General features: G+C 40.7%; 1 protein-coding gene across 1 annotated transcript in view; it reads left to right on the top strand.

Annotated features, from left to right (window-relative positions):
* The first annotated feature begins 15,715 nt into the window (after window positions 1-15,715).
* Cisd2 (CDGSH iron sulfur domain 2) overlaps window positions 15,716-22,741 on the top strand; it is a 24,809-nt gene continuing 17,783 nt past the window's right edge. Inside the window, 1 exon segment of the mRNA NM_001191608.2 lies at window positions 15,716-15,858. Coding sequence (NP_001178537.1) covers window positions 15,756-15,858 — 103 coding nt within the window. The 5' untranslated portion in view covers window positions 15,716-15,755.

Raw genomic sequence — 22,741 nt, 5'->3', positions numbered from 1 at the left:
CTAGTCGGCGCTAGGCCGGCGTCACTAGGGCAAAGAAAGGCAAGGGGGAGGGGAGCGGGAGGCTCCGGACCGACGCCGGGCTTCTTTCGGTTTCTGCTTCGAGGGTCGGCGAGCCAGCAGAAGGCAATTAGACTCGCGTGTGCTGTTGTCCCCACAGCTAGAGCTGTTCTGGGTCGCCCCTGACACCACCGTACTCTCCGCCTCACGGCGCGCTCCTGCGTGCGCGCGCCCAGCCACCTCTCCACGCGCCCGGCGGCCGCGGAGCTCCGGCGCGAGGACGCGCCCATGCCCCCTCCCCCTTCAGCCGGGCCCGGGCTCCGCCGGCCTTCCCATCCTACCCCACCCAGCCCCGAGGGCTGCCCACTCGGGCCGCCCACAGCCCGGGGCGCCGCGCCGGCCCCGGCCCGTCTCCCTCCCCTTTCCCGAGCTGTCCACACCCACGCGTACAGAGGGCCGGGGCCTCCCTCGAGCTGCGGCCTCGGCCTCCTCCCCGCGCGGCAGCTGGTGCCTCCCCGGCCCTACGGGGCTCACGCGCACGGCACAGCCACAAGATGTCCGCTCTGACGGAACTACTGCCAGCTGCCACGCTCCGCCCCTCCCCCTCTCCCCCCGCCTATTCACCGCCGCGTATCCGTCCGCCAACGCCGCCGTCGCGAGCGCAGGGCGAGCTGAGGGTTGAAGGGGAGCGGTTTGCCTCCCTCGTCCAGGCCGAGTGGACGCGCCACCCTCTTGCCGTCTCCCTGTCCGAACAGCACCTTCTTACTAAACCGATCGGAGGTCGGACCGGGAGGGCGGGGGACGGAGGCGGGTCATGGGCTGAGGGGGAGGGTAGACGAGTGGCGGAAACCCTTAGACTCAGAGAAGCATCGAGAACCGGAAGGAGACCTTAGGAGGAAGGTAATGGAAGCGGCAGCTGCGCGGTTGAGGCCCCACGCCCCTCCCTACTGTGGCCCCCCGTTTCCTCACTTGGGATGGAGGCGGCGGATCTCGCGAGAACCTCGTGGCAGGCTCACCGGAGCTCCGGGTCTGCAATGACTTAAGGGCAGTTTTGTGCTCTCTTCCTGGCTTGGGGCCCGCCCCCAAATCCGCAAGTTATCGCGAGATGAGCCGACTAACCCCCACCCCCCCCCCGGCCTCTCACTGGGCGGGTCTTGCGCGGGAAGCACCGCCCCTAAATGCTTATGCTGGTGGGCGGGAGAGGAAATGGAATTCCCCAGGCTGGCCGGCGCGCGCTGACGCTGCCCTCCCTCGGGCGTCCAATCGGGAATGTGCTGTGGGAGGGGCCTCGGGGTGACTAGATGCCTTAGTCAAGGTGGAGCCGGCTCCTGGTTTCCGGCGGCCCAGGTGTTGGACATTTCTTCCCTTGCTCCTCCGAGAGGGCTGAACTGGGGGAGGAGGCTCCTCTCAAATTAGGAACGGTAATTTAAAACAGATCCAGGCTGAGTGCTGATAGCACCACCACGTGCGGATTTATGTGCGTTGTTAACCCTGAGGGACCAATCTGAGAGCAGAGGCCTGGAGGGTTCTGTGTTAGCATAACCTAAACAATGCAGCTTAATTGTGGTCGGATTGGTAGAGCCTTGCCCCCTCCCCCCGCCCTACTTGAGGCAAAGTTAGGCGTGAACAGCAAAGGGAATGCTCTAGAATCGTTTTTTCCTTCTGCCCTTTCAGTTTTGAGCCCCAAAGTAGCAAAATATCAGGGAATCTGGATTAAATCCAGTGGGTGAGATCTGTAAGTGTACCACTGCCCTGTTCTAATCTGCCATGCGTAAAATGTAGAGGGTCGTTTGTCATCGAGACTGCTCTTTGGGTAAAAAGTAAGACTTTTAACTTTTGAAAAGTATTCAAAAAGATCAACATGTTTAGAGTTTCCTAGCATCTGTAAATGACCCCTCTTAAAATGGAGATCCTTCAGGACTACATGGAAATACTTCGCATTTTGAGAACCTGTTGCAGGCAATAAATATTCTCCAACTAAAAGGCTAAAAAGTCAATATATAACCTAGGAGTGACGGTGTATACCATTATATGCCCAGGAGTGACGGTGTATACCATATGTAATGTCACTAGAGCGATTAATGGAATGCAGCTGCCTCGACTACTTCCCATAGGAATCACCTGGAGTTTCGTTTACAGTTCTGATTTTTATTTAGTAGGCCCGAGTAGAAGCCCGAGATTATACATTTAGAACAAGCACCCAAGCGATAGAGATTATTTCGTCAGAACCATTTTCTGAATTAGTAAAACGCTCAGTACTTACCTCATGCCCTATTGGACATCCCTGACACTTCCTCCTCCCTGAACAACCCATGGTTCTCTCCTGGCTAGCCAGTTGAAAGTAGAAGCAAAGAGTTAAGCGTGGCGGGTAGGAGAACCCCAGATGTGAGTTCTTGCTTACTGCTTTCTATTTATGGTACTGGTCTGGTTCAGCATATTATAGGTTTGTTTCTTCACCACCAAGTTAGATGTAATAATGCTGCTCTTTGTCATAGAGTTGCTGTTTTCAATGTCATAATGTGAAAGGATGCTGCAGGCTGTTACTGGTTTTATCAATGCCTGTTTTAAGATAGCATACAAATAATGGCTTTCCCTGTGATAGTGCCATGTGTATGTCACACTTTGTTCTTGTTACCCCCTACACACACTGCTGCTCCTCCTTGCTATCAGTAACAACTCAGATATTTAACTGTCCAATGTGAATGTGAAAAACTTTGAATAATTTATAGATTATAAAATAGATATTTATGAAAATTATGTACCAGGCACAACACGTTTTCTGTTTTACAAAGGAAAAAAATGGGATGTATTGCCAAGGGGACAGAGCTAGTAAGTGGGAGAAGTGGAATTTGAATGCAAGTATTTAACTTCAGAGTATTTACTGGATGGAATTTTATAGAAAAAGTTTTAAACTGACATCTGAATTAATTTGACTTCTTTTTCCCTTTGTTTTGTACTTTCAGAAGCCAGGGTGCACTGATTAGTAGGGAACATTGGAACCTAACAACCAGACACTCTCAACATACAGGGAGAACAATGAAGAAAACTTCAAAGAAACCAATTGTTGTTGCCCTAATCTAACAAAGAAGTACACTGAAACTTTACTGCTCTGCAATAAAGCACAGCAAACTGGGATGAATTTGTGGTCAGAATTCTTCTATCTAAAAGTATGTGGGCAGTCCAGTAAAGCAGTTGACCCTGTTCAAAATAATTTCATGTTATGAATACAACACACACACACACACACATACACAGACATATATTGAAATTCATACTCTAGAGGAAGACATTTGAAGTAATCACAGTTTTAAGGAAAAGCAAACATGGTATGAGTAATTTTTATAGACACTATGATTAGGACTAGGGATATAGCTCAATTGGTGCAGTGTCTAGCATGCATGAAGCCCAAGCAAGGTTCAATTCCTAGCACCTTCAAACGGTATGGTGGCAGCGTATCTATAATCCCAGTACTTGGAGTTGGAGAGGGTGGAGGTAGTGGAGTTTATCCTTGTATCTAGCTCAAGATCTACTTGAGCTATGTAAGACCCTAACTCAAGAAATAAAACACAGTAAGGTCTAGTGGGTTAATAAAGACCCAAGCTGTGCAGTGATGATGGAAGTGAATGTTGTTCTAGTATTACCAGAACTGTAATGTGGGGATAACAGACTTACACAGTGTGAAAAGTAGGCTTGGCCAATACTGCTGTGAATCTCCTACATCATTTGTTGAAGACACACAGATTTTTCTATAGTGATTAGGAAAAGATAAGATACAGAATTTTAGCTGGGCATAGAATTGAAGACCTATAATCCCAACCTTTGGAGGTAGAGGTAGAATGTAAGAGTTTGATGACAGGAGCTGGAGAGATTGATCAGTAGTTAAGAACTCTTATTGCTCTTCTAGAGAACCAAGTTCAGTACCCAGCATCTTCATGGTGGCTCACAATCATCTGTAACTCCAGTTCCAGTGGATCTGATGCTTTTAGGTCTCCATGAGCACCAGGTATGCATGTAAGATATAAATACATATAAATATATATTTATAGACTAGACTATCTAAAAAAAAAATAAATGCACCCTTACTCAATATATACCAAATACAGAATAAAGTATTAGGAATTTATATTCAACACTCATTTGCATATTCTGCAAAAAGGTGATTTGAAGCATAAGTGAAACAAATATATGGTTTTCATTAAAATCCAACTAATTTTATACTGTCTAGTTTACAATAAATTAATTTTGTTTTAGGAAGTTGTAGTTTGGCTGGGCATGGTATCACACTCCTATAATTCTAGTAATTCTAGCACTGGGGCTCTAGAGAGGAAGGAGAGCTCCAGTTGGAGCCAAACTGGACTATATAATGACATTGTTTTAAAACAGAAGCTGTGCTTTCATGTTGAGAACATTACTTTGACATTAAATTGGCAGGGTTCAGGCTGTAATGAGCCATGCACAAATCTTTGTGACTAAAAAATAGTGTTTTTCACCACATAAAACATATATACAAATATCCATAGTAGTTAATCGTGACATTCAAAAACAAGTAACCCAGATACTTCCCAGCGATTTAGGTGACAGGTCAATGGAACAGAATTGCACTAAACAGAACAGGAACAGAACACTGGCATATAGTAGTACACACTTGTGATCCCAGGAGCAAAGGAGGATCATGAGTTTTAAGGTCAGCCTGGGCTACTACTGAGTTCTAGGCCAGCTTAGATGAGGTATGCAGAAATAAGTGGGAAGGAAAACACTACAAGCCCATTAAAATGATTTTTGAAGGAATCCCAGCAAACTAAAAGTAAACAGGAAAGCTTTTTTTCCCTCCTTGGCATGAAAATACTTTCTTATGCATACGTGTGTGCAAACAATTATTAAGCAATTATCTTTCCTACTCTGTCATGTTATATAATTATTAGCACTTCATTGGTATTTTAAATATTGTTAATTTCACATAGTAGTCAAGTTAGAAGAAAAGTAAACATTATTCAAGGGCCTTGTCTGAGGAAGGGACAAAGTACTCAAATCTATGTAAAAATTCTATGATGCCTAACTTTGATGGAGCACTCAGACGTGTCAGCTTGACTGGGTAAAAGAATGCCCAGATGTTGGTAAAACATTTCTGGTGTATCCATGGTGTATTCTTGGAAGAGATTATCCTTTGAATCAATGAACTGAGACCAAAGAAGACTGCCCTCAAAGCAAACAAAATTTCAATCCATTTATATTTTGAGTAAAATAAAATGGCAGGGGAAGATAAATTGTTTCTCATACGCCCCTTCTCTGGCCCTCAGATAGACACCAGTACTTCTGTTTTTCTGACTTTTGGATTCACAATGAAGCTTTCACTGCATTCTCCCCTCTCCCTCCAGACTAAGGTTGAATTCTACCACTGAATTCCACCATTTGCTCATCATTTAGGCAGCATATTTTGGGACGTTGTGATCTCCATGATAGTGTCAGAGCCAATTCTACTGTCTCTTTTGAGAACTCTAATTATTTTAAATGTCCCTCTTTGCTCACGTATGACAGGACTATTGCCTTAGAAGACAGAATTCAGTCTTATACTATTATACTCTTAGTTTCATAAAACTTTTGTATTTGTTATCTTGAAATACCGTCACTGTAACATTGTTCCTATATTTGAAAGGCATTTTGCCTTTCAACAAACATTTATTTACAAGTACAGTTTTTTAAAAAAGCTCAGAGGTTGTTTTAAAAATAACCATGGTGAGATGGTTCAGTAGTTGAAAGCACTGGCCTCTCCTCCAAGGACCTTGGTTCTATTCCCAGCACCCACATTGTGGTTTACAACCATCTGTAACTCGACCCATAGGATCAATGCCCTCTTTTGGCTACCACAGGCACTAGAATGCATGTAGTGGACAGACAAATATAAGCAAAATACCTATATCCATAAAAATATACACCAAATCCACTTATAATGCAAGAGGTCTTCTTGATGTGGGATCCAATAGGTTAAGTGCCTATCTATAATTGTCACCCAATGACTTTTATACATTTGAATAGGTTGTATGGGGTTCTTGAAAGAAATGTTATGTTATGGTTCTTTGGTTTTGTTTCCTTTAAGATTAGGTCTTACTATGTAGCTCAAGCTGACCTCAAAGTTGTTATGTTATGAGCTGGCCTAAAAGTTATGAATTTTCTGCATCAGCTTCTGGAGTGCTGAGATTATAGGGATGTATCACCATGCCTGGCTTAGACCAAATGTTTCTCACCAGAGCAGTATTAATGTATCTAACTTTTCTTTCCTTTTTTTTTTTTTTTTTTTAAAGATAGGGTTTTTACAAGCCCTGGGCATCAGTGGAACTATGTAGACCAGCCTGGTATCAAATCACAAAGATCTGCCTGCCTTTACCTCCCTATCACTGGGCTAGAAGGTGTGCACTACTATGCTGGGCTTAACCAAAGGAAGTTGATCAGAGAATATGTCTGTGAGGAAAAAAAAGTTGTTATTAAGTGAAAAAGTAAGACAAAGCTAAAAACAAAAACAAGGAAAACTCAGAAAAACATTGAAAGTCTCAAGATGATCTAGTGAATTTGGGAAGCGACAAGTACTTTACCTGTGTGTGCCTATGTATACATTCATGTACATTCATTATTAAGACTGAAATATGTGACTAAATATGAGATCCTTTTCTGAAGTGGATGTGATAGAACAATTTTTTTAATGCAAAAAGACTTTATTGGATTTCATTCATAAAATGATGCCTATGATAGCCATGTAGAGGATATATGGAAGTGTGTTGGAAGAGTCTTTGAGAAGCCCACACCATGCTCTCAGGTACAACTCTCTTCTAAGTACCTTTCTTTTAACCTGTATGTTTACAGTGTTAAATATAACCTGAACTTGTAAGCCAAATAAACCCTTTCTTCTTTAAGTTGTTTTTTTGTCAAGGTATTGAAACTTTTGATAGTTCTGGTCGTTTAGAATAAAGGTATTGCTTTTTTCCTTTTCTTTCCAAATATTATGTCACAGCTTTTTTTTTTTTACAGCTTTATGGAAGCATAAATGGCATGTAACAAATTATTGTATAGCATATAACTTAGTAACTTGCATTTGTGTATACCAGTGAGAAAGTACCATTTAAAATAAAGAAAGCAAGTTACTTTGTGTTTTCCCATCTACCTTTTCAAGGGATACCACTTACATGTTTTCTTTTTGTAAATTAATTTGCATTCTCTTTTTCAAATATTTTCCATGTCTTAAAATATTTGTTTTTTGTTTTATCTCTCAGGGCATGTGTGCCATGGTCAGAAGACAGTTTTCAAGAGTCAGTTCTTTCTTTCCATGGTAGGTCCTGGAGATTGAGTTTAGACTATCAGATTTGGTGGCAATCACTTTTACCTGCTTAGTCATCTTGTCAGTCTTACTTTGCATTTTCTAGAATTTTATTTGAGTTACACAGTATACCCTCTTTTCTGGTTTCTTTCACATAGCATAATTTTGAGATTTATCTATGATGACAGAGTTCTCCAAACTTTACTGACTTACAGAAACAACTAAAGCTGCAGTTACTGGAGAAGTCAAACTTCATAAAACTTTTTGCTTTGTTTCTCAAGGTTCCGTAAGGTTGAGAAACTCAAGTCCTTTTACTAAATAAGAGGAAATGCTAACTCATTTCTGGGAACTCAAACAAAAGCATAAGATATATATATTTTTAGGGTAGAACAAGAAAAGATGTTACTCATAAACTTGTGCTGGGTATGGGAACAAAATAGAAAAAAAATATTTATGTAAAACCAAAATTTTGTACAACCAAAATTGTATTCATTTAAAGGAAATTAAAATGACAAGGGCAGAGTTGGGCCTGGTAATTCCAGCATTTGGGAGACAGCAGCAGGAGGGTCGGGAATTGAAGCTGGTTTGGTACATAGTTTGAAGTTAGCCTGGACTCGAAGTGATCCTGTTTCAAGTTAACATAACAAGAATCAAAAGATACATAAGGAGAATTTTTTTTTGAGATTTTGTTTTTAATGTATTAAGTGTTGCTACCCAAAGTTACCACCAACCAGTCATTGAAATGCTATGGCAGCCTACATATAACCACAAAGACAGAGGTAGAGTTAAGGTGGCCTTGACCATTATAATTTTTGAAAATACCAAGAGAAACTTAATTTTTAAAAGAGGAACAGAAATACCTTATTATTTTGTGTCTAAATGTATACACATTTAAAAGAAACACATTATACATATGTTTTTTTAAAATTATAAACAAGTTTATTCAAATAGTTCATGTTTTTCAAAGATAGGAAATCCAAGATCACAGGGCCATATCTGGTGAAATCTTCCTTCTTTATCATAACATGTAAGCAAACACATGTAAAACCAGGAGAAAAGGTACAGACTAAACGTCCTCTTTGAGAACCAACCCACATACTGGATGCCTTTAATTCATTCCTGAAGGCAAAGACCTCACCACCTAATCACTACCCATTAGAGCCTATCCTTCAGTGACTGCTGCATTGGGGATTGCTTTCAACACAAGAACTTTGGAGGACACATTCAAACTTGTAGGCATAGAGAACTGTGCTTCTAAGAAATAAGGCTGGTAACATGCAATGCAGGTAAGCAGTGTCTAGTTTTCAGATCCTCCATGCATGGAAGCCATGTGTGAACTGATTATACAAGTTCAAACAGTGATTCTCTGAGCCTTTCCTCTCAAAATGAGGGAAAGCAAGTTTGTTGTTTTTTCTGTTTCTCATGGAGCCTGTCCTTTTCCCTTGAGATAGGCTCTATAATGACCAGGAGAATACAGTAAAAATGATGCTTTTCTATGTCTACAACCAGACATTAAATAATTACAAGTCCTTATTTCCTGCCCCTTAGCTAGGGAGGCCAAGATAGAGACTGCTCTGCTAACATATCAGACAGGTGAATGAAGGCATCTTGGGGTCTCAAGCCAAGCCTATCACTGAGTACCACTGGAGAGCCTCAAAACACTGGCATAAGGAACAGAAGTCATCTATGTGAGTCCTATCTAAATTCCAGACCCACCTTTTGAGATATAAGTGCCCTAAGTTATTACTGGTAACAACTAACATGATATCATGAAATCCTAGTATTAAGTGGGAAGAACCTAGAAAGTATTTTTTTTTCAAAATGTTTTTGACAACTCATACATGTATTCAATGTATGTTGATATATTCATTCACCCTCAGACCATTCAACACATCCACTTCTCACCTTCAGTTTTTCCTAGCAAATGGCTTATTAATGTCCTATATAATCAGTTTTACAAAACAGATAGATCTCAGTAGTCTGTGTAAATTCTTGTTTTTCAATGAGACTGTAGGTCCTCTTAGAGGTAATATCTTTTTAAGAACTTAAAAACTTCTGAAGATTAAATAATCTCCCTAAAATATCTAAGAATATATTAATGTGTTATCAATTGCCTACTGGAATTTCTTCAATTAAAATTAAAACTTTTTTAAGCTCAGTTTTGGTTTTCAAAAATCAGTTCCTCTCTTAGCTGGCCTGCTTGAGGTGAATATATATTTCTAGTCACTAAGGCTCAGTATATTCATCTCTGTCATCTTTTCCCTCATCAATCTCTAGTGTACACTGCATTTTAAATTTTATGATGTACTTTTATCACTACCATGACAATTCCATAGGTTAACTAGAATTGGTTAATATTTCATCCAAATATTTATTGAGGCCCTATGAGGTGACTAGCTGTAAATAAGGAAGCAGCATCAGACAGGCTAAATGACTTACCAGAGGTGACAGATCTGTATAATTATCAGCCCTGTGACTCTAACATCAGCATTCTTTTCATTCTCTATGATGACTCTCATCAACTCATATTTGGTCCATTATTATAGATAAAAATAGACCAGAACTTGTAGGGCCTGAATCATATTAGGCCCCAACTAAATTCTGGTGGGTAGTGTGCTAATGGCTTTAGTCTAGCCTCACACATGGTAAAGAAAAAAAAAAATCTCGGTTTTCTTGGTTTTTTTTTGGAGATAGGGTTTCTCTGTAGGTAGACCAGGTTGCCCTCTTAATTCAAAGAGATCCAACTGTGTCTGCTTCCTGAGTGCTGATACTAAAGGTATTTGCCACCCTGGCAATCTTGGTTTTCTAGATCCCGCTTTTCAGCTGATCATATTGTCTAAATTTGTAGGCATAGTTGCTTTTGTTTACTGCTTATATCAGTATTCTCTCTCTGCCAACTACATTGAGTAGAATTCTTTACTAAGATAGGATGACTGAAACATACATTGCTGCATGATCTAGGTCATAGTCAAGGCCCTTAAGAGATTACTTTATTCCCCTCCCCCTTGCCTATGTATTAGTGAGCCTGGGCCAGAGAATATAAAGAGGAATCTTGGTGAAAAATTCTACATTCCAAATATTATTCATTCTACTGAGTAGTAGCAATAAGATTTCTTATGTTATGATCCCTCCCTCCTGCCAGTTGAGTGCTCCCTTTCCTACCCTTTGGTTTCATGTTGTAAGAAGCCCAAACTTGGGGCTCAAGAGATGGCTCAGCTGGTTAAGGACAAGGACCCATGCACTGGGTATGAGTCTGTGACCCAGTGCTGAGAGCCACAGATTCCTAAAGCTCATTGCCCAGCTTCCCCATCCAAATCCATGAGCCCTGGATTCAGTGAGAGACTCTGTCTCAAACATAAAATGAAGAGGGATTGGGAAGACACCCAAAGTTGATTTCTGGCTTCTGCATGTACACCCCCTCCACATACACATACACACACACAGGGAGAGGAATTAACAGGAATATATGAATGAATATATATATATATATATATATATCTCACATCACACATAGAGCCCAGAGTTGCCAGTAAATAACATGCTAAAGCCATGCTTCTTAGGAAGCATTCCTCACTTTCATACTTTTCACGGTGACCTCCAAAGTTATAAGAACCTAAAAATTCTACCAGTGACTTATTAGGTCTAAGAGAACCCCCAACAAAGTGAAAGTAGGAGCACACTAAAATTAATATGTACGAGAACTTCTTATTCTTATTAGGATACCCTCAACCAAATAATAAAAACGTATCTAGTACCCACTAAGTGAAATAGATTGTGGTATACTGATAGTATGGTGTACAACAGTGAAACAAATGTATAGCTACTACAGGGACCAACATGAATACGTCTCTCAATGTTACATTGTGTAAAGCCACACACAAAATATACTTGGTGTAATTTAATTTACATAAAAGTTAAGTACTAGTAAATCCAGTATTTTGTCTTAAAATTCAGAATATATAGTGACTTATGGACAGATGAGTAACAGTTAAGAGACAGTAACATAGTTGTGTATATAGTGGTTATATAATCATCTTTATGATGTCATTGGTGCAGAACAATCTGTATTTTTCTGTATGTATGCCATGCTTCCATTAAAAGTTTATTTAAAATAAATTTATCTCAGGGCTGGAGAGATGGTAGATATTTCTTGATATCTGCATGGGGATCCTTTAATAAGTTTATACTTATCAAAATCGTGAGTGCTCAATAGGCATACCAAGTATTAACATGTGGATTATAACAATCAGGCTGCTCTATCTATGTAAAATCAAAAGAAAAACTGGTATATGCATATAATTCTAGCACTTGGGAGGCAAAGGTAGGAGGCATGTGATTTTGAAGTCAGCTTGGGCTACTTAGTTTCTTGGGGTTTTTCTTTTTCTAAGATTTATTTATGTATATGCGTACACTGTCACTGTCTTCAGACACACTAGAAGAGGTTTTTGGATCCCATTACAGATGGTTGTGAGCCACCATGTGGTTGCTAGGACTTGAACTCAGGACCTCAGGAAGAGCAAGTCAGTGCTCTTAACCCCTGAGCCATCTCTCCAGCCCATTCTTGGGGTTTTTTTAAAGGTGACATTTCAGAGCCAAGAAAACCAGAATTTGTTGAATACTATGTCATAACGTAGTCAGATAAGCATGTTCTCTTTAGAACATACTATATTCAGGTTTGTGTCTTACGAATAACCAATGTTTTAGAATTCTATAGAGGAATAGAACTTATAGAATGAATCCGTTTGTCATCCATCCATCCATCCATATCACTATCATCCATCTTTCTCCCTCTGTCTTTCTGTCTCTAAGAGTATTATTTTAGAATGGCTGACAGGCTATGGTCCAGCTAGTCCAACAGTGGCTGTCTACCAATGGATGGTCCACCAATCCAGTAGCTATTCAGTCTATGAAACTGGATGTCTCAGCTGGGCTTCAATATATACCTGAATCCCAAAGAAGTGGGCTCTAATGCCAGTGAAGGAATGGACTTCCCAGAGACAGGGAGCAGACAAAAAAGCTTCCTTCCTCCATGTCCTTTATATAGATTACCAGCAGAAAGTGTGGCCCAGATTAAAGGTGGATCTTACTACTTCAAAATATCTGGATTAAAGATAGGTTTTCCCACTTCAAATTATTTAATTAAGAAAAAAATTCCCTCACAAGTGTACCCAGCTGCTTGGGTTTTAGTTAATTTCAGATATAGTCCAACTGGCAACCAAGAAATAGCCATCACCCAATAAAGTAGGACTGTTGAAATGAAAAATATTGGACATGTACGAGGTGTAGTGGTATATGCAAGATCATATTGGACTATCTGCAACCATTGTAAAAAAAATAAAAATAGAATAGGGGTAACAGTCAGTGACTAAGTGCACCAGCTGCTCTAGAGAAGACCTGTGTTTGATTTCCAGCATCTACATAGGGGCTCACACCATTCTGACACTCCAACCCCTAGGCATCTGATTCCCTTTTCTGGTCTTCATAACTACCAGGCATGCATGTGGTACACAGACATACATGCAGACAAAATACCTCCACATTTAAAAAAATATTTAAGAAAGAAAACAAGGAAACAGTATATAAATTTTGAAGGGACTCTAATACTATCCTTTAACATAGCTCTTACCATTCAACAGAAACAGCTAATTTATGATCCATTCTTTTCTAAATTTCATGGGAAAAAAGTTTTAGGCATATAAGCTTCCATCAAAAATATCAAACCAGTAATCTACAAATACTACTAATCACACACACACACACACACACACACACAATATTTCTCATATGAAAGTCAAAAACAGAAAGAAAACACTTAACAATTGCAGCAGTGGTACTGCCGCGTGTGGCTATGAAGAACAGTCTTTCTGGGTATTAGACATATCCTATATGTTGACAAGAGTACTGGGTACACTGAATTGTAATCTGGCACTTGAGCATCTTACTGTGTTTCTAGGAGAGGTTTCTATTTTTTACTCCAAATAAAAAACTGTAGAGGTCTTAAGAATGTCATTCAATAGCATATTTTGTTCTTGTCAGGATGAATTAAAAGAAATATCCTTTTTCTTTCTTTTAGTTTTTTCCTGGAGCTGGGGACCGAACCCAGGGCCTTGCGCTTGCTAGGCAAGCGCTCTACCACTGAGCCAAATCCCCAACCCCTTAAAAGAAATATCCAATGTCCTTTCTCAAACATTCTTTAGGGCTGGAGAGATGGCTCAGTGGTTAAGATTACTAACTGTTCTCCCAGAGGTCCTGAGTTCAATTCCCAGCAACCACATGGTGGCTCACAACCATCTGTAATGGGATCTGATGTCCTCTTCTGGTGTGTCTGATGACAGTGATAGTGTACTCACATACATGAAATAAGTAAATCTTAGAAAAAACAAACAACCATTCTTCAATATACCCTATGTTCAACTTACCTCCTATCTCAACCTTTTCCACAAGGATGGTATACCTGATTGCAGAGTTATATACAGTCCAGAGGACAAGAATGCTTAAATTTCACTTTTTAAGATAACTTTAGGGCTGGAGAGATGGCTCAGCGGTTAAGAGCACCAGCTGCTCTTCCAGGGGTCCTGAGTTCAATTCCCAGAGACCATATGGTGGCTCACAACCATCTGTAATGGGATTCCATGCCCTCTTCTGGTGTTCTGAAGACAGCTACAATGTATCCTATACCTAAAATAAATAAATAATTCTAAAAAAAAAAAAAAAACTTCAGGTCCTCTTTTTCCTTCTGACAAAAACAAAAAACTAAGCTCCCAAAATGGAAACGTGGAAATCCTAATAGAAACACTAATCCTTTAAATCATCACTTTTTGGTATCATGTATATTGCTATACCATATGGCTCACCAGCATGTTCTATATCCAAATACCTTCTTCAATTCTCTGATTGTACTTGGACTATCTGGTTAAAAATGATAATGAACTTTTTATTGTTTCAGTGAAAAAAAAATGGTCAGAGTTAAACAGTTCAAAGGACAGTTTACTTTTTTAAAACTTTAAAATACCAATTAAAAAAATAAAGCTGATTACAGCTTGATGTTACGTGGGCATACCAAATGCTGTATGTTACAGAACACTGATGTGAAGTTTCCGGAGAGTTTTACCAGGTACTTGCTCTGGCCTTCCCTCAGCTCTAGTCCTTGTGATCTGTTGAAAAAATTTAGACAAGACACAGGGCAGTGAAGACGACAAGAGTGTGTTAAATGGTAAAGTAGGGTACCCTCAAAAGGTGAACGTGGGCAGTGTCCAGAGGGAACACTGTACAGGTGAACAATTTCACAAGGTGACAGTGGACAATGGCTAAACTATGGTGTTGTGACATGTTAAGTGTCTCGAATAGACAACTTTCCTATTTCCTTGACAGGCCCATTTGGATGAACTCTTGAGGGGGACACTGGTTCTATCTTTATTCTTACCAGAAAGCCCTCTGCCTCAGCATCATAGCAAGCTTAAGGTCAGTTTAGAATGTCATGTTTTCACCAAGGCCAGAGATGTGCCTTAGAACACATTTTTTTCTTTTCTTTTCCTTTTCTTTTGTGACCAGTAATAAGATTACAGTTTCAGTTCCCAGTATTGTAAGCTGCAAAATGAACTGGGGGATCCATCCTCAGTGATCTTCAAGTCTGCTCATCTGACTAACAATAAGTAGGCTGCTTGGTCCAAAGAAGCCCTTACCCCCACAGTGGGTGCATTACCCTGGCTATTCTAACCCCAGCCAAGAGAAGTTAACCAAGATAAGTAAAAAACTACTCAAATACCTTTCAATTTTACAAGTAAGCCCTGTATCAAAGAAACTCCGCAAGACAAGCGTGGTTATCCCATCATTTTGAAGATGAAGATACTTAAAGTTATCAGCCTCTTGAACGTCAGCTCAGCCTGGGTTACATGACTGTCTATAGAAAAGGGGCACGGGAGACTAATTTTTTAAAAAACGCCTTAGAATGCTTGAGCAGAACTGACTAAAGTTGTGGAGGGAAAAAAAAAATCAATGGGTAAGCTTTGGGTTTCTATTAAAATCCGGCTTATAGGGAAGGTGAGGCCACGGAATGGCCACTACGCAGGATTGGGGTGGTCTTACTGAGGCGGCTACGCGGGGTCGGGGCCCGCAGCCGGGAGGGAAGGGGCCGCGCAGAGCTGAGGGGACCGGGAAAAATTCACTTGTGAAAGGCGGTTTCCGGTGAGAAAGCTCACACGCCTCAGCCCAGCGCGGTGCGTTACCGGCCACCGGCTTCCGCAGACGTCAAGGGCCTAAAGTGGGAGCCCACCTCCGCACCAGAGCTGAGGGCAGGCTGGGCTCCGCACGCGCTCCGCTCCGCAGCGCGCACGTCACTCGCTGCGCGCCAATCGCGGCCTGGCGGGCCACCTCCCGCCCGAGCCCGCGAGCCCGCCGGCCGCTTCCGCTCTCACGCAAGCGCAGCAGCCGGGCAGCGGACGCCGCCGGCAGGATGGTCCTGGACAGCGTGGCCCGCATCGTGAAGGTGCAGCTGCCCGCCTACCTCAAGCAGCTCCCGCTCCCCGACAGCATTACCGGGTTCGCCCGCCTCACAGGTAACCCTCCCGCAGCCGTCCCATCCCTGCGCGCCGCCCCGTGGGGGGAGCCGCGGAGATTCCGGCGCGGGGCGGGGCGGGGCGCCGGGCCTTAGCACGTGATCCGCGGCCTGTGTGCGCCTGTGCGGCGCGGCCTCGGCAAGGCTTCCTTTCCCAGGCGACCCAGCAGGTTAAAGCCCAGGAGAAGGTGCTTAGTTAGGAGCAGTGGGTCTCGGTCCTCCACTTACTGCCGCGTGCAGCTGTAAAGCACTTTAAGTCGTTGCTGTCTGAGGCGCCCAGCGCGTGGGGGAGTACTGCTTTCACGCCATGCGCGTATGATGCATTTATTAACGAAATCACCAGTGACCTCCATTTCCGACAGTACTTGGAGGCTTGAAGTCATCTATCATGGAGGCATTTGAGGTCACCTCCATAACTACAGCTCCTGGGGCAAGTTGAGGTGGAGAAAAAAGTAGCCAGATGTACTCCAAGGCTGCTATGATTTTGGAACATGAAATTTTGTGAATTAAGGTCCGGCCTGTATGAAAAGGCTCCCACAACTGAGTAGTAAATATCTTGACTATAAAAGTCAACAGAATGCAGTCAATTCTTGAAAGATTGTGTTGGGTTTGGAGCATAATATTAGGTTAAGATTTTCTAATGCATATGTCCAGTCTGTATGAGATATAACAAAATCAGCAGAACCTGAGTATCAGCGAATGCAAAACCATGAATTTAGGTAACTGAAGTGAGTAGGCTTGATTGGCCTGCGGCATTCTAGAGACATCTGACTTAAAATACAATAATTGGAAGATCCGGAAGAAAAATAAAGTAATAACCCTGTGTACCAGAAGACGGAATTCATACCAAATTGATGAGTATTTTGAAATAGATGTCAGCTCCATTCCAAGGAAATTATTTTGTTTGCTATTTGGTTTTACTTGAGTGATTGAGTGAGCCCCTCAAACATTTGATGCCAGTCCCTTCAGGGATAAAAAGTAAAAACAAAAAGGACTCAGGTATTTATACGGATACACTTATACCATACAGACTTGAACAAACTTAGACCTTTTTTTTTTTTTTTTTTTTTTTGTCAGTGACAACTGCTCTGCTTAAAAGTAGATGCTAAGCTTTTAACATGTTTAAATGTTAGGAGATCCAGTAGAGTGTATGAAATAGACTAGAAAGTATTATAGCAGACTAATACACACCAGGGAAACATGTAGACACCAGAAGTAACATAAAAGTGAAATAATCCAAATCTTCAGTTCTCTGTAAATATCACAATCTCTTGGTCGTAGGCCCTTCGTGGAGACTTGATTTTCCTCCTTCGCCATTTCTTTACCTCCACACTACTTTAATGTAATCCTCCTGCAGTTGTTCTAACAAGTACTGATCTTGTACACTGCCTTCATATCCCTTTATAGCTTGAAATTCAAGTTTTTATTTTAAATAAGTGAGTTGTAGTAGTTTAATGTTAGATAGGCATAAACTAATTGTTTTTTTTTCTCTTTTGAATTGTCTAGTCTTGAATGTATTCAGTAAACTGGTAATGCCAAGCCAAAGGGGCACAGCCATTCTGTGGTGTTCTGTTTTGTCAGTTTATCTTAATATACATTAATTAGGTTTTTGACAGTCAATGAAGGAAACCACTTTTTCTCATCCCACCGAAGGGCATCTTGAATGAGTTGGTTATAACTGTGACTGCATTTGTGTTAGTTCAATTTTTTACGGATGAAATGTTCTTGAAACAGGTTAGACAGTATAACTGTGTTCAGTGGCTAGAAGACTTTATAAGCATGTTTCCTTTCAGGTCTATTCTGTCAGTAAATTGTTAATCCTTATTAAAGACATTAAGGAAATTCAGCTATAATTTTCCCCTTCCTAAATCAATAGTGTGCAGTAGGTTTCTCTTTAAAAGTATGAGATATTTAATGTTAGCACTGTCTCTTAAAAATAACAACCACTCTGATGTTCTTTTTGTTTTCAGTCAGGGTCTCCTGTAATGCAGGCTGCCTTCAGATTGTAGCTGAGGATGGTCTCGAACTCCTGATCCTTCTGCCTCCACCTCCTTATTAGAGGCCTGGTTAAATGTGTATGGCAGTTTAGTAGTAGCCCCAACACAGTGTCTACAAACCTAGGTATCATAGTCTGAATTGCTGACTTGTCCAAGAAACATGAGCTTGCTTGCAGTAATGGCTTTCTGAACACATTCTGTTTGGAACATGACAGTAACAGTCATAGAGTCTGTTTTTAGAGGATTGGCAGAAACCCTAAAGGTACTTTTCACCTGGTCTCCCCTTCAGAGTCTATTGTAATAGTGTGATGTTTGGTTTTCTTTCTACTTGAAGAATCTTTGATACAGATTTTCATTGAAATGAAAACCTAGAAGACAGATTTTAAGAAGTCTATTTACATGTTTAGAAAACCAAAAGTATCATCATTTTCTTCAGTGTGAATTAGCCAGAAAAGGTTGTAGTTCATATCACCTCTTTCCCTACTTAGATTTAGCTAGCTCCCCACCCCACAGTTCTCTCATGATGAGTCTGCATTCTTAGAAAACATGCCAGTTCTGAGTTACCACACAGGATTTAAATACTGACAGTTTTGACCTGTCAAAAGCCATCTTTCTTTCTCTGTCTCAAGAATAATGCCTTTAATATAAAACTGGTATAATTCTGCTCTTTGGAAATATAATACACTGATCTTAAAAACCATTTTCTATCATCTTGCAAAGCTTTAAAAATAAAAATATAGGAAGAAAACTGTTCCTGTTCAAAAGTCAGAAAACAGTTTATTTCTAGATTCATAAACTATCCTGGATATTTTGGTAACAAAATTTGTTCAGTTCTTTGAAACTTGACAAAAGGTTAACTTAAAAACCAGCAAGCATTAGACTTTAATAATGCTTTTTTCACTGGTATGGTGGTATATACCTTTGATCCCAGCACTTGGCAGGCCAAGGCAAAAGGATCTGAGTTCAAGGCCAGCCTTGTCTATATAGTGAGTTTCAGGATAGACAGGACTACAGAGAGAAATCTTATCTCCAAAAAAAAAAAAAAAAGGATTTTTCAGGGTAACACAAGCACACCAGCCCAAGATAAGTTCTTTCCATTACTTTTGCCCAAAGGGACAAGTTTTAAAGCTATAAGTAGGAGGCTAAGGTTGAAAACATTCATCCACATAAGGTCTTGTTCATGTATGTTTGTATGATTCTTATTTATAATGTTCTTTCAAACTGGAAACAATCTAGATATCTACCTACCAACAGGAAACCCAATTTTATTCATAAAGGAGTACATTGGTCAGCACTTAAAAAAAAAGAATCACCAATTCACTGGATGAATCTTAACAGCTTTATGTTCAGTAAAAGAACATTGATTACAGAAATCCGTAGTAGAGGAACATTCTTGAAAGATTTGGAAAAGAACATCCTTAGGTAAACAAATATTTACAGAAACGTTTACTGGTGGCTGAAGGGGTTCTAGTACTTGTCACAAGAAAGAACTAACTGCTTACTTAATATGTTTATTTTACTTTAAATTATACCTCAATTTTTAAAAAGTGGGACAAAGGTGAGTTTTCTCAATAAGAAACCATGAGTAAAAATAAAAGATAGTTTTTATTAACATGTAAATAATTTCTAAAAGATAAGACTATGACTTTAGAAATCGTTTTGAGAATTTGGGGGAATATATAGGTATTTTTAGATTATAAATTTTCCTTCTTCCTAGTAAGCCCAACTATTTTTTTAAATATTTATTAATTTATTACATATAAGTACACTGTCGCTGTCTTCAGACACACCAGGAGAGGGCATCAGATCTCATTACAGATGGTTGTGAGCCACCATGTGGTTGCTGGGATTTGAACTCAGGACCTCTGGAAGAGCAGCCAGTGCTCTAACCGCTGAGCCATCTCTCCAGTCCCCAATTACTCTTAAAGCCAGTGTAAAGAATTAACGCAGGGGGCTGGAGAGATGGCAGCTCACAACTCTCTAACTCCAAGATTGGACAGACAGACAAGATTGGGCAGACAGGCAGGCAGGCAAAACACTAATGCACATATAAATAAAATTATACACCTGTGTGTGTGTGTGTGTGTGTGTGTGTGTGTGTGTGAGAGAGAGAGAGAGAGAGAGAGAGAGAGAGAGAGAGAGAGAGAGAGAGAGAGAGAATGAATTAACTTAGCCTCTGTGGACAGTATTTGGGGCTCAGACATTTTTTGCCATGTAGCTATTTCAAAATTTAAATTTCCTCAAGTCATCACATTTATTGAGTACCTGTGATAGGCTATGTAACTTTCCAGGTACTAGGATATTGTGTTCATCATTGAATGGGAAACAATTTTGGAAGTCAATTAAACTTATTGGCCTTTGATTCTTTGATCTTGAGATAGCTAATCTGAGGCTTTAAATAATAACTGTTAAGCCATTCGATGATATTAATAACTTTCCTCCAGCACTAGGGAGATTGAGACAGGGTTGGTACTTTAAGACTAGACTTGGGGGTTGGGGATTTAGCTCAGTGGTAGAGCGCTTGCCTAGGAAGCGCAAGGCCCTGGGTTCGGTCCCCAGCTCCGAAAAAAAGAACCAAAAAAAAAAAAAAAAAAAAAAAAAAGACTAGACTGGGTTCTATGAATTGAGTTCTAGGTCTGCGTAATAGGAAGCTTTGTCATACCCTGCACTGTGGTCTTTCCCTTCTTTCTTTTCTTCTCTCCTTCCCTCTCTTGTAAGTGTTTTGCCCACATGTGTATCTGTGAACCATATACACATGTGTGCCTGGTGTATGTGGAGGACACATACTTTGACCCTGGATTCCCTGAAACTGGAATTACAAACAGTTATGAGCCACCATGTGGGTGCTGGGCATTGAATTTAGATCCTCTGGAAGAGCAGCCAGGTCTTCAACCTCCGAGCCGGCTCTCCGGCCCTCTTTCTTTCTTGTTATCATCACTGTAGCTTAGACTGACTTAGAACTAGCTTGTGAACTCTCACATTCACAAGCTTTCTTCTTGTCCCAAGTCCTGGCCCACCATGCCCAGGAAAAGAATGTTTTTGATGTGTCTTAGCTGTAAATAATGCATTAAAAATTTCATAAAGAAAACAGTAATCAGGGTTTTTATGAACCTTTTGTAAACTTGAAAAGAAAAAAAAATGGTCCTACTTGCTTTTTTCTTTTTAATAATAGTAAATAATTTGTTGGTTGAACTATCAGTTATGGAACTCCTTGATGACAGTGTATAGTAAGTAGATAATTCACCAGAATCTGGATTGGAGGTACTAATTTTAATTACATTGACAACAAAATTTTGTAACCAACACCTACCAAGTCCCCATTATAACTGCTTGTCAGTGAAATCACCATTACTCGTATCTGATCAGCTGTCCAAAACTCATTCATTTTTCTTTTGACAACAGGTGGTAGAAGGTACTGAGGAAAGGTTGCATTTGCTAGTCCAGCCCCATGGTTCCGGTCTTAGGACTCCCAGATAGCTGGATAAAGACGCAAGAAGAGGGCAGGCAGAAGGGAAATGTGTACTGTGAGCCTTCTGGCCCAGACTGTTTCTGAGGCAGCACGAAGTGCCTCCCTACTAAAGGGAGACAGAGCTTTGGGATATGGCTGTAAAGGATGTGGCTTTGGGGTGTGGCGTCTAGAGGGAGTCAAGGGGTCAGAGATAGGTGCTGGCTTGGGCATTAGGAACAAGGGGTTCCTTTTTACTTCCAAGTCCTTTTTAATCTCAAGTGTTTTAGCCAGGTTTAGCAGGTCATAGTTCTGAGCCAGATACATTTCATCCACATCGCCCAAAGTAAATCCAGTCAGGAACTTGATAATGATGTCAGTGGGGAGGAGGAGGGGGCTGTGAAGAGGGCCTGTCCTAGTTTCTTAGAATATTTGACCTTGGGCTAGAGGCATAGCTCAGTTGGTAATGCCCACTATCACAAAGCCCTGGTTAAATTTTCACTACCACATAAACCGGCATGGTGGCACACGCCTGTGGTCTCAGCATCCCCACTGTACAGACAGGAGGATTAGAAGTTCAAGGCCGGCCTGAGATATAAAGCTGCCCTTACCACATATGCACATACATATACCCAAACACACACACGCATATATTCCTTCCTGAGATCCGTGTGTACTCTATACTTGAAATGGCTTTACAGTGATTGGTTAGGGTTGAGAGTAGAACTCAGTGATAGAGTATGTGCTTACTGTGTGTGAGCTCTAGAGTTCAAACTCCAGCACTACAAAGAGTAGTTTTTCTGTATTGTGATCAGCACCATCAGAGTAAACCTAATTCTTTTTTCTCAAGAAGCTACTTTGACCCTGTTTGTTTGTTTCTTCCTTCCTTCCTTCCTTCCTTCCTTCCTTCCTTCCTTCCTTCCTTCCTTCCTTCCTTTCTTGATGTAATATTACTTGTTTCCCATGTTTATTTCCTACTTTATTTTGTTTCTCTGGTGATGTCAGTTCTTAATCTTACTAGTTACCGTAATTGCTGGTTATAAGTCATATAACTTTTAGGTTCCTGCTCAGTAACAGTCTTAAGTATGTTCTGAGTACTTTCCTAATTAGAAAAAAGGTAATTTGGTGCTGGAGAGATGGCTCAGCGGTTAAGAGCACTGACTGTTCTTCCAGAGGTCCTGAGTTCAAATCCCAGCAACCACATGGTGGCTCACAACCATCTGTAATGGGATCTGATGCCCTCTTCTGGTGTGTCTGAAGACAGTTAGAGTGTACTTATATATAATAAATAAATAAACCTTTTAAAAAAAACATGTAATTTTTCTTTGCCTTAAATTAGAAACAAAAAAAAATCGTCTAAGTTCTTTTAACTAAGAAAAAAATTTTAAGAAAATTCAACCATTTTACACTAAAGTACAAAGCAAAATGTTCCCTGTTTGTTT

Source organism: Rattus norvegicus, chromosome 2, assembly GCF_036323735.1.
Source record: "Rattus norvegicus strain BN/NHsdMcwi chromosome 2, GRCr8, whole genome shotgun sequence".
In the NCBI taxonomy this organism is placed as follows: Eukaryota; Metazoa; Chordata; class Mammalia; order Rodentia; family Muridae; genus Rattus; species Rattus norvegicus.
Note: the sequence above shows the minus strand (reverse complement) of the source record. Positions and strands in the feature narration are given on the sequence as shown.